The 13,499-nt window shown below is 37.3% G+C and overlaps 1 protein-coding gene across 4 annotated transcripts in view; it reads right to left on the bottom strand.

The window, feature by feature from the left end:
- Positions 1-13,499, bottom strand: part of NPAS3 (neuronal PAS domain protein 3) — a 629,144-nt gene that overhangs the window by 533,810 nt on the left and 81,835 nt on the right. For 2 of the 4 annotated variants that reach the window (XM_075503122.1, XM_075503121.1), the window contains exon 2: positions 9,675-9,764. The exons of the other annotated variants lie outside the window; for them this stretch is intronic. In XM_075503122.1, coding sequence (XP_075359237.1) covers positions 9,675-9,764 — 90 coding nt within the window. The remainder of the gene's footprint in view (positions 1-9,674; positions 9,765-13,499) is intronic. 4 annotated transcript variants of the gene reach the window in all.

Genomic DNA, 13,499 nt, shown 5'->3' with positions numbered 1-13,499 from the left:
CAGCCATGTGAAGCAGCACATACAGTAGCTTACGTGAAAGGATATGCAGAAGAAGGGGACAGTGCTAGTGTTCCCTTTCCTAACACTGTGATGATCTCCAATCTCAGAGGTAGCAAAGGTAATAATAATAAGTAGCAAAGTCCACCACAGTAACGAGGTTTACAGAGCTACTGCCCAAGGCATGTAAATGAGTCACTGGAATTTAGCAATGGGGTGGAAAACTATACAGGACACTTCTAGGGAAGGAGACAATTGATCAATGCATAGAAATTCAGCAGCCCAAGAACTCCACAAAGATGTGCACAGGCCCTGGCTGCGAGTCAGCTGTGGAGGAAGCACACGGCAGTGTCACAGCCAGCTACGGACAGCTACATGAAATTAATTCATTCAACTGCTGCTCCGTTCCCCACAGTCCATTTAACTGACTTTTGTGCAGAGGTAGGGGAATTTCACCTTTTATATAGATGCAGCTGGAAAGACTTTACACACAAATTATTCCCAGTACACAACACATACTCTAAATAGTGCAGCCTGATTAAATGGTACATGATACAGCATCTTAACCTACTCTGCATCACAGTCTGCAATCTCAGAGATGGCACAGACCCAACGTCACTTATGAAACTGTAAGACAAAGTTCAATGCAACTATAACAGGTAAAGGTATCTACATTCATGAGTCTCCTGTTGCTCAATGAGCAGAAAACTTTGAGGTGTGACAGATTGTGTCTTTCCTTCTTGTTGATGAGATTTTTTTTGTTTGTTTGGTATTGATGAGAACTTTACTTCCTATTTACCAGAAATTAAGGGCAAATTCTAATTATATAGTATTTGGTTCATATGGTATTGTGGTTTTTGTTGTTGTGGGTTTGTTGTTTTTTGGGGGGTTTTTTGGTTTTTTTGTTTGGTTTTTTTTTTTTTTTTTTTTTTTAAACAGCACCACACAATTCTTTTATACCTAAAAATGACAAATTAAAAATTCTCACCTTCCCTATTGCACTCAGGTAGATGTATGCTTTACGTTTCCATTGTCTTTTTCCCTGAAATTATTGTATTTTTTTTCTTTTCAAAAGTGTGTGTGGAGGTATATGTGTATATGTACATGTGTGTATATGAACATGGAACTTTAAGACCATAAACACCTGACAAAGTGTTGTACAACAAAAAAATTAATTTTACAAAATGTAATGCAAGCCTTGTTTCCTGTATACCAGTTTGAGGCGATGCAGACTGCTAAATCTTTGCCTGTTTTAACTGGAGCAGTATTTGTCTTAAAGGGAAAGCAAATCAGTATAAATACTTTAAATTGACTACAGATTCTACTAAAATTCCTTTATGACAGTGGTAAGTCAACAGTTTTGTCATAGATAAGTCAGAGTTTTAGTGATATTGCTGCATCTGGATGTAAAATATGAGTTGTGTCACTTTTGTATCATGAAGCCCTGTGGCTAGATGGTAGAATTAATAGATTGCTAAACAACTTAAGCAAGGTACAGTGCTGCGCAGGTCTGCTATGTAACCAACTTAAGAAAAAAAAAAATCTTCAGAGCATGATTTTGAGGTTTGCTCAAAGAAATCCTTTTGGGAGGAAGAAGAAAAATGAAGGACAAAATGTTATGCCAAAGCTTCATTTCAGGTAAACTCTAAACTTATTTTTCAACAAAACATTATGCTTGATGACTTCATTACTTAATCTTCTAGTCACTTGAAAAGCAGATTTAGTTCTAAATAAAAGCATTATTTGGAAATGAAATTAAAATTAATTCATTTAGGAAGAAAACTAATATGAAAGATTTCAGGATTTCCAAAAGCCACATCTTTGCCCTTCTTTTTGGACAAACATATTCACTAAATTTGCTAAACATTTGCAAATAATCCAGCTTTGTTTCCAGAAACAGCCTTTTTTTTTTTTTAAAAAAAAAAAAAAAGGGAATTCACTAGTAGCCATCACTGCGGACACACAAATTTTCAAGGGAGAATTGTCTTCTGTATTTCAACAGCATCATTATGCAAAACAAGCCTCACATTACTTTAAAGAAAGGCTGCAGCCATCTCGTACTACTGCAGTGAGAGTGTGCTCATGACTCACTGCCCCTGTTTGGTTGCAACTCATCAGTGCCGGCAGCCCTAATCTGCTCCCAGCCATTATGACCAGCAGCTCTGAAATATGGATTAAGTCTACCCCAAGTACTCCGTGCAGGGGAAGAACTCCTTGAGCCCTTTATTCCCTATGGAGTACCTGTGCAGGAGAATAAATCAGTGATGTGAAAGAAAACGTAAAATCCTTCCCAGTAAAATTTGCAGATGACACAAAAGATAATAAAATGGTAAATACCAGGGAGTTGTCAGTTACACAGATTGCATGGCAGTCTGGGCTCACCTGAATAAGATGTGTTTTAACACAGCTGAACACAAAGCTGTCTATCTAGTAACCAAGAACACAGATTCCAAACAAAGACAATATAATAACCTAGGAAGAGGCATATGGATGATTGTGGATAACCAAATTAATATTAGCCTACAGTGCAATACCCTGACTAGAGCAGCAAAACAAGATCCTGTGATGTACAAGGAAGTAAACATGGAGTAGCAATAGGAAAGGATTATACGAAACACTATTGATGTTAAGACAGAGAATCTTTCCATTTCAAACAGCACGTAACAACGTGGTTCTAGGTTATATCTGTGATCCCTGAGCACTACCACAGGAACAACTAATGGACTATATTAGTATTCAAACTAGGAAGACTTCATCAAACAGCTACAAGAAGTGGTCAAATTCTGGAAAACTTGCCTTGCTAAGAATGAGAAACTGGTGTCAAAGAGGAGGATAAATGATCACTGGGTTACTGTCTACAAATGTCTAAATGGAGGGGAAGAACTGAGGAGTATCATGTATATTAAAAGAGGACTTTTCAGCTTCTTAATGCTGGATGTTATGTTTCTGCTACATAAAAGTTAGAAAACTTCAGACTAAAAATAAGGTAACAATATTTTAACTAACAGTAAGTACAGTTCATCTAAAGAAAGGCAGGATTTTCTTTCACCTGAAGTTCTTATAATCAGCATTTTCCTTCTAAAAAGAACCAGAAGTTGCAAGACTGTGTTACTATCTTATATTGGTCTTTTAAATCAAAAGGTGCCAAAGCATTGGAACTCTACCTTTCAAAAGCATATCTAAAATGCTCCAGGATAGCTTTGTTACTGCAGCCCATGGCACCTACATGAGCTTTAGGGCAGGTATTTGGCTAACTCCTTATATTTGAGGGATAATTATTTCCCCTTCCCCCAAGCTGTGGAATGATTGTATAAACTGTTAGTAAGCCAAATGAACTTGTTATCTTGCTCACTGCTTCCCCAACTAATATTTTGGATATACTTGGTATTAATGCTTCTGTGTTTGTGCAAAGCAGGAAGTTACCGAAAGAGCATGGGAAAAGTGAAACCTTGCCGAATACACAGAGTAGCTCAGTCACAGATAATTTGAATTGATCTCTCCATTTCTAGAACAGTAACAGAACTTGGGGGGGGGGAAGGGGAAACAACAAAACACCAGAACAAAAAACCACAAAACAAATAAACACAAAACACAAAAAGGACCCTTCACATCTGAAATAAAAATTAAATGCAAAAACAATTTCTATAGAATATCAAAAAACCTGTCTTAACAGGGAATTAGCAGACTGTGACTAATATCCTATTGAAAGGGTGTGGTTAAGGGACCTGAAGACCCAGCCAGTTTAACATGGATTGTATGCAAGGCAGCAAAAGGTAATCGCCTAATTGGTCAATTGACCAATACCAAATTCACTTCAGGACTTAACTCAGAATAGATATTACAATTAGGTACTGCAAAGCTTAAGTGAATCTTCAAAATTTGTGTTGAACTATAAACTGAATAGGATTTTATAAAACCTAAACATGGCCCTTCATTATTCAGTGGAAGAAAATTTTCAGGTAGCATGTATACATTGCACCTATTCTCTATTCAGGCTGCGTTCCATTAGTCTGAAAGTAAAATTTTAAAGCCAGTACAACATCTAACTGTGTCATAATAGACATATAAGTATGACAAAATTTCTGTTATTGAAAAATTATATTTTTTGAGTGCTGTTCTCTCAAATGCTCCAATCAGCCAAGGATTAAATGTTCAACTTAATGCTAGCCAGTGATCATTAATCATTTTAAAGTGGCACAGCTAATCTCTTTTCTTACCCAGAGAAAGTCCACTCTCTTATGTTACGTGTAAGGATAGACATTGGCTCACTTTGGGATGTGTTTTAAACTTGGTTAAAGACTTCTTTTTTTCTTCTTGCAAAAGACATCTAGAACAGCTCAGCACAGAGAACCCACAGATATGCTCAAAGCTACACAAAGGTAAGAGCAGACATAGGCAGCTCTAACAGGGATAAAGTTTTGCCAGGCAGCCTCACACCAAGGCCATAAGAATCGGGTGATTTATATTAAAAGACCTGTTACATGAGTTAACAGTGGCTTCTCTGCCATTTGCTGACAGATAATGAATTAGGTTATTAGGTTTCAATATTTTCTAAGAGGAGGTCAAATTTATGAAGAGGAGATGCGTAGAATCTTCTTCAAATGCACCTATTAAATTCACATTGCAAGGAGAAAAATCGAGATGTGAAGTGAGGGAACGCTGGCCCAAAGAAAGATCCACTGTGCAAGAAGATGGGGGCCTCTCCTTGTTTTACTAGAGTAGATCAAAATAAATAACAGCTTCTTCAGTACGTTCTTTCTTAGGTTAACCCCTAAATATGGGATACTGAAGTCATTGTTGGAAGAAAAGCTTGTGTACCCTACAACATTAGCTTGAATGACAGCCCTGTTGTCCTATGTTACATGTTTTTCCTGCAGCTAAAATAATTGTTTCAGACTACTAGATCTTTTCCTCAGCTATATGATATCAGATGAGTCAGGATATACAAACAAAAAGTCTGAAAAGTCTTACACCTTTCTAAGTCAATTTATGTGCAACACCACCACTAAGAAACAAAAAGATGCAAAAAAGATAATGACCTCTCAGCCACTATCAACTTCTCTGGGCTGCTTAAATGACTACACCGACCTGAACCAGCACGCCCAGCTGCAGAGGAGCCAGCAGGGGGTTTAACCCACTTTCACAAAGTTGTGAATCTCCACTTGGAAATACCAGCTCCTCCTCTGCAGGTCCTTTACTGCTTTGTCCACATTGAAGTGGTCTGTAGGGCTTATCACCACCTTAACAACCCCAAGAAATCCTTCATCTTCCCATGTTCTATATCTGGTTGAATGCCCTCACTAGAAACCCTGGGAAAGCTATTTGGGCCATTAAAGGTTTATATTCTCATTTGTGGTGTCTACCAGGGCCATGAGATTTCTTGGGCATACAAAGCAATTCTGGGGTTTTTTTATCCATTTGATAAAGGAACAAATCTTAATTTCAACCTTAGAGGCTGACAGGAATGGGTTAGCCTTGTGCCTCCTTTTCTCAGTTGCACAAATATTTATGGTTTTAAGTCAACATACAGTTTGAGGGGAGCTTATTTTAGTCTGTTAAGTTTGGATGTTTTGAGCATTTACAGGCTCAGGATGATAACGTGTGTATGACTAAGCTACACCTTCCAGGACAAATTGTTCCACTTCTTAGACTGAAATCAATGAGCTTTCTACTTTGTACTCATTTCACTAACTTGCAGAGAAATGAAGGTAAAAGAACTAATAAGACCATGGCTGTATTTCTGGGATTTAAATGAGCAAGGTGGTTTCCTAATATTTATTCCATGCTCTTGATTTCAGAAAAAATACCTTACTGTAGAACTCTTCCCTATTCTCTATACTCCTGAAGAGACACATGACTTTTAAGTCTGCTTAATGTGGACGGGAAGAAATGAGGATGAGATTATTCTTCCACCCTTGCTGAAGATAGCACACAACAGCCACCAAACTGAGAATTTCCCCTCACAACCCAGGTGATACTCTGAAAGGCCACTTTATGAATGGAGTAACTTCCAGGCTGAGAACAAAAAAAACCAAAAACAAAAACAAAAAAAAACCACCAAACACAACAAACCTGAGCTATCCTCTGCTTGTACACAACAGAGACTCCCTGCAGACAAGCAAAAAACCCCTATTCTTGACATGCCATTACTCCTTGTAATTTAGCAACACATAAAACTAGAGTATGGGCAGGGATCCGTGCTCCTCTTGGGCTACCTCTGGAGATCTTCTACCCGGGCTTTGTTCACCGTTTGACACTCCATAAAGGTGAACAACAGTGCAAACCATAGGTGTCTGAGCAAGCAGAAGAAAGGATTTTCAACCTGGGCAAGAGGGAAAAGCCTTGGCAGTTTGGTTACAGTGAAATAGCTAGAACTGAACAAGGAATACTTCTTTTTTGTTGTCAGTTTTGTTTGACTTCACAAAAGAAGAGCCTGGACATTCCTAGCTACAGCTGTGGGGAACGGAAAAGAAAAAGGGGAAATATTCAGGAGTTGATGGACAGCTGTATTCCAGGCCAGTAACTGACAGGTCTCTGGTTTTACCTCCATAGCTCAAGACATGTCATCTACTTCAAAAAACACAATGGTAACATCTTTTAAGAATGCTTGGTGTGTTAGTTTCTACAGCTAGTGAACACAGAAACGATTTGTAATTATTTTCAAGCTTACTTTAGAGATTTTTAAAAAGCATGAGGAATCTGTTTTTTTGCCAACAACTTTTGAAACCTTGTGTTCCACTCTGTTCTGAGCAGGATATCTAGCAGCATCTATGAGACGCAAGAGGATCATAAATAGCCTAGAGGGGTCTGTATTAAAATATTTACTATTTTACCTGTTGTACATATGTTAGCTAATGTAATCATTAGTCCAGCTCCTCAGGAACTTGTGTTGCAAAAAGCTTTTTGCAATTTTTTTTTTATAGTACTATAATGTATTTACTAATCTACACCTTTAAGAACTCTTACAAACTGTTATTTCTAGTATATATTAGCACTAAGATTTGACTAAAAAGGTTACTTCCCCAAATGTTTTCTTAAAAGTATTTTTGGAGTAGGTGGTCATGGTATGATCCTTTCAAATTTTTACAGAAAGGATCAGAATATCTCGATTTCAACTGCTAAGTAGCTTTACACAAAATTCCTTTAGTAGGTACATGGTTAAGCATAAATCCTGACTAGGCTCTCTGCATAATACTTCTTGTAATTTTAAAATGGGTTGGAGAAAAAACAGTCAAGCTCCCAAATCCACAATTTTGTGTCCCGTTCTACTCTGTATGGCCAGTCCTTAAAATTCCTTTAATTCTCAGAGTAAGCAGTTTGCTGGTTTGTGTCCAGGCCAGAAGTTACCCTACAGGCAAAAGGAGGGTCACACAGCCCTTTCAGTGGGCTTTTTACATCCATTCTCCCATCCCCAATCTAATCAGGCGAGAGACTGAGCCTGCGTAAGAGATGCACATGAACATCTAGTACCAAACATTCACATGTCTTGTGGAACTAAAGTATAAGCTTTAAAAGTGTCATGAAAATAGCTCGATTTTTTTTGGTCTTGATTAGTGAGAAGTTTTCAGTAACTTGTTGTTATATCATTGGAAATAAATCACTATGGGGGAAAAAAGTATCAAAAACATCCATTGGGAAGAAGACAGAAAGAATGCCTTTGAGAACTTAAATAGTGTGGAAGAAGTACTGAGAGAAAATTTCACTAATCAAAAAGCACTCTATATTTTCTGCAGAAAGACGTAGCTGTTAGTTTTCCAAAATAACGCATGCTCTTTACAAGTGAGGTGAACTGGGCTATAATACTTCGAAATTCACATTTCAGGTATGACAAAACAGAAGTCAAAACCAACACTGTTTCATTACCAGTCTGATTTTTTGATTTTGCCTTTTTTTGAAAAGCTATTTAGCCAATGCCTATTTGCAATTGTATACCTTCTTGTAAGTGAACATCTACTATTCCGTGTTGTGGTCAGCACAGCTAGCTGTTTTTAACTATACTGACTATAAATTCCACCTAATTTAAAAAATTAAGATAACTATTTTGCAACATTCAGAGTGAAGCTATCGCTGTATTTAACACTCATGACAAACTGTGCCAAGTTTTCTTATTTCCACAAAGTTTCAAAATCTTGCAGTTGTTTTAAAAACTGATATAAATAGTAAGCAACAAATCTGCTTCAAATGTTTAAACAAATGAATACATTTTTACGCTTACTGAAGTGAAGTTACAAGAAAAGTAAAACCAGTAAAGTTAAGTTCTATGGTGACATGTAAAACCATGTTAGATCTAGACTGCTTCAGTTACCTTGGACACAGCCATTATTTGGAGAGATACAAGGGAAAACCATCAAAAATTCAAAAAGTGCAAGAAATATATAAGTCAATGTAAAATCATTAATAAATCATATCTCAGACCAAAAGTAGCCATTCACAAAAGCAGCCAAGCAAGAAGTCAGATTTTCATTTTGGCTCACCAAGTTACATTGATGCTGTAATTATACTGATAAATCTAGATTTCCCTTTTCCTGTCACTTCTGTAAACCAAAATTATACTCTTCATTTACACTGAAGTAACAGCTTTTACTGATGTGGTTGTACCCATTACTAAAAGAAAAGATTCAGGAAACAAACAGCAGGTTATGAAATAAAAAGAGTAGGTGAGAGAATATGACCTAAAAAATTATAATGAGTATAACTGCCTTGCCAAAGAAGCATTTTCTTGCCATGCAAGTACAATTGATTTTTAGAAGTTAAGGGCTTTTTGGAAAAGTGAAATCTGTTATACACAAGATGATAATGATAACACTGGGATACAAAACAAGAATACAGTTGGAGTGTGTAAAGTAAACACTAAGTGACAGAAAGCAGTTTCAAAATCCAGCAAGATAACAGAAAATTCATCATGCATTTGCAATATATTAATACAAAATCATCTACAATGTACCTGTCAAATATATACTTTTCAATTCTATGTAGAAATAGATTATTCAATCCTTACTACAGTAAAATAGAAACTTCACTGATTGCAAAAGTAACAGAAGTCAAGCACGTTGCATTTGCCTGCCCACAGCAATAGCACTTTTGTCAGAAGCACCGGTAAGGATCTTGAGTTACGCACAAAAGCGGGCTCTGTTAGGGCAACGGACAAAGGCAAATGACTGCAAAGCAAGAGGACTCAACTTCAATTTAACTGTCCTGTAAGGTACATACTAATTAGCTGCAAAGCTACGAAATCCTAGCTAGCATGTTAAGTCTGCTACATGACAGTATAATTTGACTTCTTAAAGGATTATGCAAATTACAACTCATCATTCCATTACATGACTGAAAAAAAAGTGACAGCTAATTTATACATATCACACCTTTCAAATCCCTAAGATGTGCAGCACCTGTGCAATACATTTTGCCTAGATTTTCTAGTGTATATATTCTTGTTTATTGCACTGTACAGAAGCATATCTAAGAGATTTAGTAAAGTCATAGGGTTTTTTATTTGCTCTTTAGCTTTTAGAGCACAATCCCAAAGAATTAAACACCAAATTTCCGTCCCTGCTGTAGAGGTTTTGCACGCAAGTAGAAGTGTACGGTTTCAACACACGTGTAATTTCTGAATAGCGGGAGAGCACGAGCACTAAATGCACGAGCTAGAGGCAAGACTCACACAGATTTCAACATACTTCTGGTAGGTAGATTCACAGTAGATTCCGTCATATCGGTAGATTTTCCTACATTCTGATTGGTTGGGCAGAGGATGCTGGACAGTTATTCTGTAGAGGCATCAAAAACAGATAGACATGACTAGAGGTTCTCTACAGGTAACTGTAATGCAGGACAAATCAGTATGTTGAAATTGATTTTTTTTTTCTTTTATTTTTAAATTAAACACCTTTCTGATCTCTTCAAATCAACTGCCTTGTGCACATAACATCCAGAGTTTCCACTTTTCAAAATTTGCACTGAGAGTAAACTACACTTCAGTTCTCCGAAAGAATGGTATTTTTTCCCCATCAAATAAAAGTGGAAGAGGTAAAGAATTTTATGAACCGAATTGATACTTCACCATAGCTTGTGTATATACAACAGTGCTTATAAAATTGATTATTTATTGTTTACTGTTGCAATCCTTCCTCAGGCAGAACATCCATTTATATCAGCTGGGAGTTTGTCCAGACAAAGACCAAATAACCCTCCAATTTAAAATGTCAACAGCAATTCTCACATTTGCACAGAATGAGGATGTTGTGGCATTATGAGGACTGTGATTGAAGGTGCTCAGCACCATCTGAATAATGCCATATGTTCTCGGATGGACTGAAAGAAAATGAAAGTGATTGGCAGCAATCAGGAGGTGCGCAGCATCTTGTAAAATCAGGCCCTAAAAGATTTGTCAATCATTCTATTATTCATCCCTCCCCAACTCCCTGTTAGCAGAAAATATAATTTGGCTATAAAAATTCAACGTTGTTTTTAAAATATACTTGGGAATTGCACACAAAACAGAAAAAAATATTTTTTTTCGGCCCTCTTCTCTGGAATAAACACATATTTTAGATGCTTTTGTATCTTCCACAAATTAATACCTTTGTTTCTTTTGATATAATAGTAGTTAACTAGAGTAAGTATAAATTATTTGAGAAATTTTACAAATTTTTCAAACAGAGTTTTAGGCTGTGAATTTTTTAGAAGTAAATACTCTTGCCAATATAGAATCATTTATTATGATTTTTACACTACTACATCTACATAGCTCTAAACTAGTCTTGTGTTTTTAAATCACATATTTGTTTCAACAGTAATTTGAGACTGGAGGTTTGAGAAAATAATTAGCGTCATTATCCAGCAACAAGCTTCGCAAGAAAATGGAAAGTTATGTACTGTGGAAACTGAGGGCCTTCCTCAATAAGACTGCACCTACACAGAGTGGCAAGCGCACACCATTTCATGTCTTAACAGCCCTGCTCCCTTGCTCATTTAAATTGGAAACCTGTTCTGAGCATGCCTCAGCACTGTTTTCGGCCCATGGGAACCCACGCGCAGGAGGGAGGAGACAGCTACGTGGTGAAGGCAGGACAAAACACCTCCAAATCCTGGGATATTCCTGCATTCACCAATTAAGGCATTGCCAGGGAGACTTATTTACTGTGATACCCAGGGCCTTTAAGTCAGATGCCTAAGCACCATACACATCGTATAAGGAAAGCTAAGCATCTTAAAATAGGATTTGCAACACAAGTGCTATCTGCAGGGAACTATGCAAGCTAGTAAAAAAGAAATCCAGAAGAGGAGAGTTTCTTCTATGTTGTTTGTGCCCGAGACACACAAACATTTCACTTTGGGTCACCCAGAAATGCCTACATCAAAGTGAATTCAAGCCTCAAAATCTTCAGTCACATTGGCTGACCCATGCTCCAACTTTAACTCCCCCCAGCCTTTTTTTTTTTTTTTTAAAAAGAAACAAGACTAGAAAAGATGCCTGGTTTTACATGTCTTCAGCAAAGATGTGGGAGAACTAGGCTCTCCATGCCTCTCAGCCAGCGGAGGTTAAAACATATATCCTCCACAGCTCCAAAGATTACCACAGACTCCTTGATAACTATTCCAAAGCGAGGGACATGTTAACTCCTCCCGCTAAAACAATGATACTGTTAAAAAAGAAAAATAAAAAAAAACCCCACCAGAATTCATTAGATGAAAGAAAGGGAGCCAGTGAGAGCATGTTATATTAAGAGTCATTCAAAAATGCATAAGCAGTCCTTGCAAAAACTATCAGAATCCTTCCCAGATGAGTGCCCTCATCACAGGGCTTCAGAATTATGCTCTTTCTTCCACCGGTTCTCTGGCCAAATTAACCTTGAATAGTAATACTGATTATTGCTATTACTTGAGTAGTTAAACAAGTGGAGTAGAATATGGCTCACTCCAGAAAACCTTTATTCTGAAGTAGTTACGGCATTCATCTGGGAAGCGGAAGATGTGGGTTTGAACACTCTTGTGATGAAATAGGTCCTAAATAAGTATTCACTGCACCAAGCTAGTGTAGAATACCTGTCAGCTAGCTTTTGTTTGTTTGTTTCAGTTTTTATGATAAGGGCAGTCCTTGCTCTTTTTTCAAATTGATGACAGACAAACTGAAACACAGGAGGAACACAGATGAACATCAGGAAACACTTTTTTACTGCAAGGGTGATGGAGCACGGGAACAGGCTGCCCAGAGAGGTTGTAGAGTTTCCACCCATGGAGACAGTCAACACCCACCTGGACATAGTCCTGGGCAACCCACTCCAGGTAACCCTGCTTCTCCAAGCCAGAGGGGATGGACAAGAGGTCCCTTCCAACCTCAACCATTCTGTAATTCAAGCCCAGATCAGAGTTTTGGACTGTGAATCACAATCCTACTTTACATCTAGCCAGAATTAGGTCCCACAACCAAAGATGGGGAATAGATTAGAATATGGAACTTTTTTTTTTTTGAGGGTAGTGAGCACGGGGGTTGTCTTTTTTGTCATGTTTTGTTTTTAAACTAAACAACATATAGGGCTCTATACACAACATAGCAGCTGCTGTGGATCCTAGTCTGAGGGAAATGAGTCTTCCTTTGCACTGGATTCCACTTCAGGAGCCAAGATCCTACGACCTTTTTTGGACCCATCCCTTACCCAATGCTTGCTAAATTTTGTTTAAAGAGTTATTTTACTCTCCTCCATTCCCCCTCTGCTGCAACAGAAATAATAATAATAAAAAAATAAACCATATCCCAAAACACTGAGCCAAATAAGACATCAATGTAAATCTCTTTAAATCCCACTGACTTCATCGAGATTGCATGGCATCTAAATTAGCACAGAATGGGGCCTATTGTGCTTAACCTGAAAAAGCAAACAGTCCTGAGACACTATGGAATACATTTCGAAGTGCACACCACATTTTTAGCTATGCAGCCACCACCTAGAGCAATGCTTTGGAAAAAAAAAAATCCTGTATTTTCTTGTATGATGTTTGTCTCTTATTGTTAAGGTTCATTTTAGCATGGTAAGTGTATTTCCATAAATGGACTTATGCTGAATAAAGACTATGTTTATATTTTATGTATGTAGAAGCTGCCTAACACCATCGCACCCGTTTGCCCTCTGTCCTATGCCCTATGTACTTTAGCTGTCATTTAATAGATTTACATTTACAATTAATTATCATCTGATAACTATGAGGCTATGGGTCAGAAATGGGTCAGAAATTAAGACTACCTCACAGAACAGCTTATTCAGCATTCCTTACTAAAAAAACCCAACCAAACAAAAAAAACCTTCAACAACAAACCCACAAAACATAAAAACAAGTAGCAACAATTACTGGTTAGGATCAAAAAAAAAAAGTTTACCAAGACAATCGGTCTTGGTTGGGGGTTTTTTTCCCCTCTAAAAAAAAAATTTTAGACAATCTTCACTGAATTAATTTTTCTAACTTGTTTTTAGCACATTATATCAGCTGATAGAGTATCTCTCTCA

This window comes from Mycteria americana, chromosome 5 (genome assembly GCF_035582795.1).
Source record: "Mycteria americana isolate JAX WOST 10 ecotype Jacksonville Zoo and Gardens chromosome 5, USCA_MyAme_1.0, whole genome shotgun sequence".
Classification (NCBI taxonomy): domain Eukaryota; kingdom Metazoa; phylum Chordata; class Aves; order Ciconiiformes; family Ciconiidae; genus Mycteria; species Mycteria americana.
The sequence above is the reverse complement of the archived record's forward strand: the minus strand, read 5'-3'. Positions and strand labels throughout refer to the sequence as shown.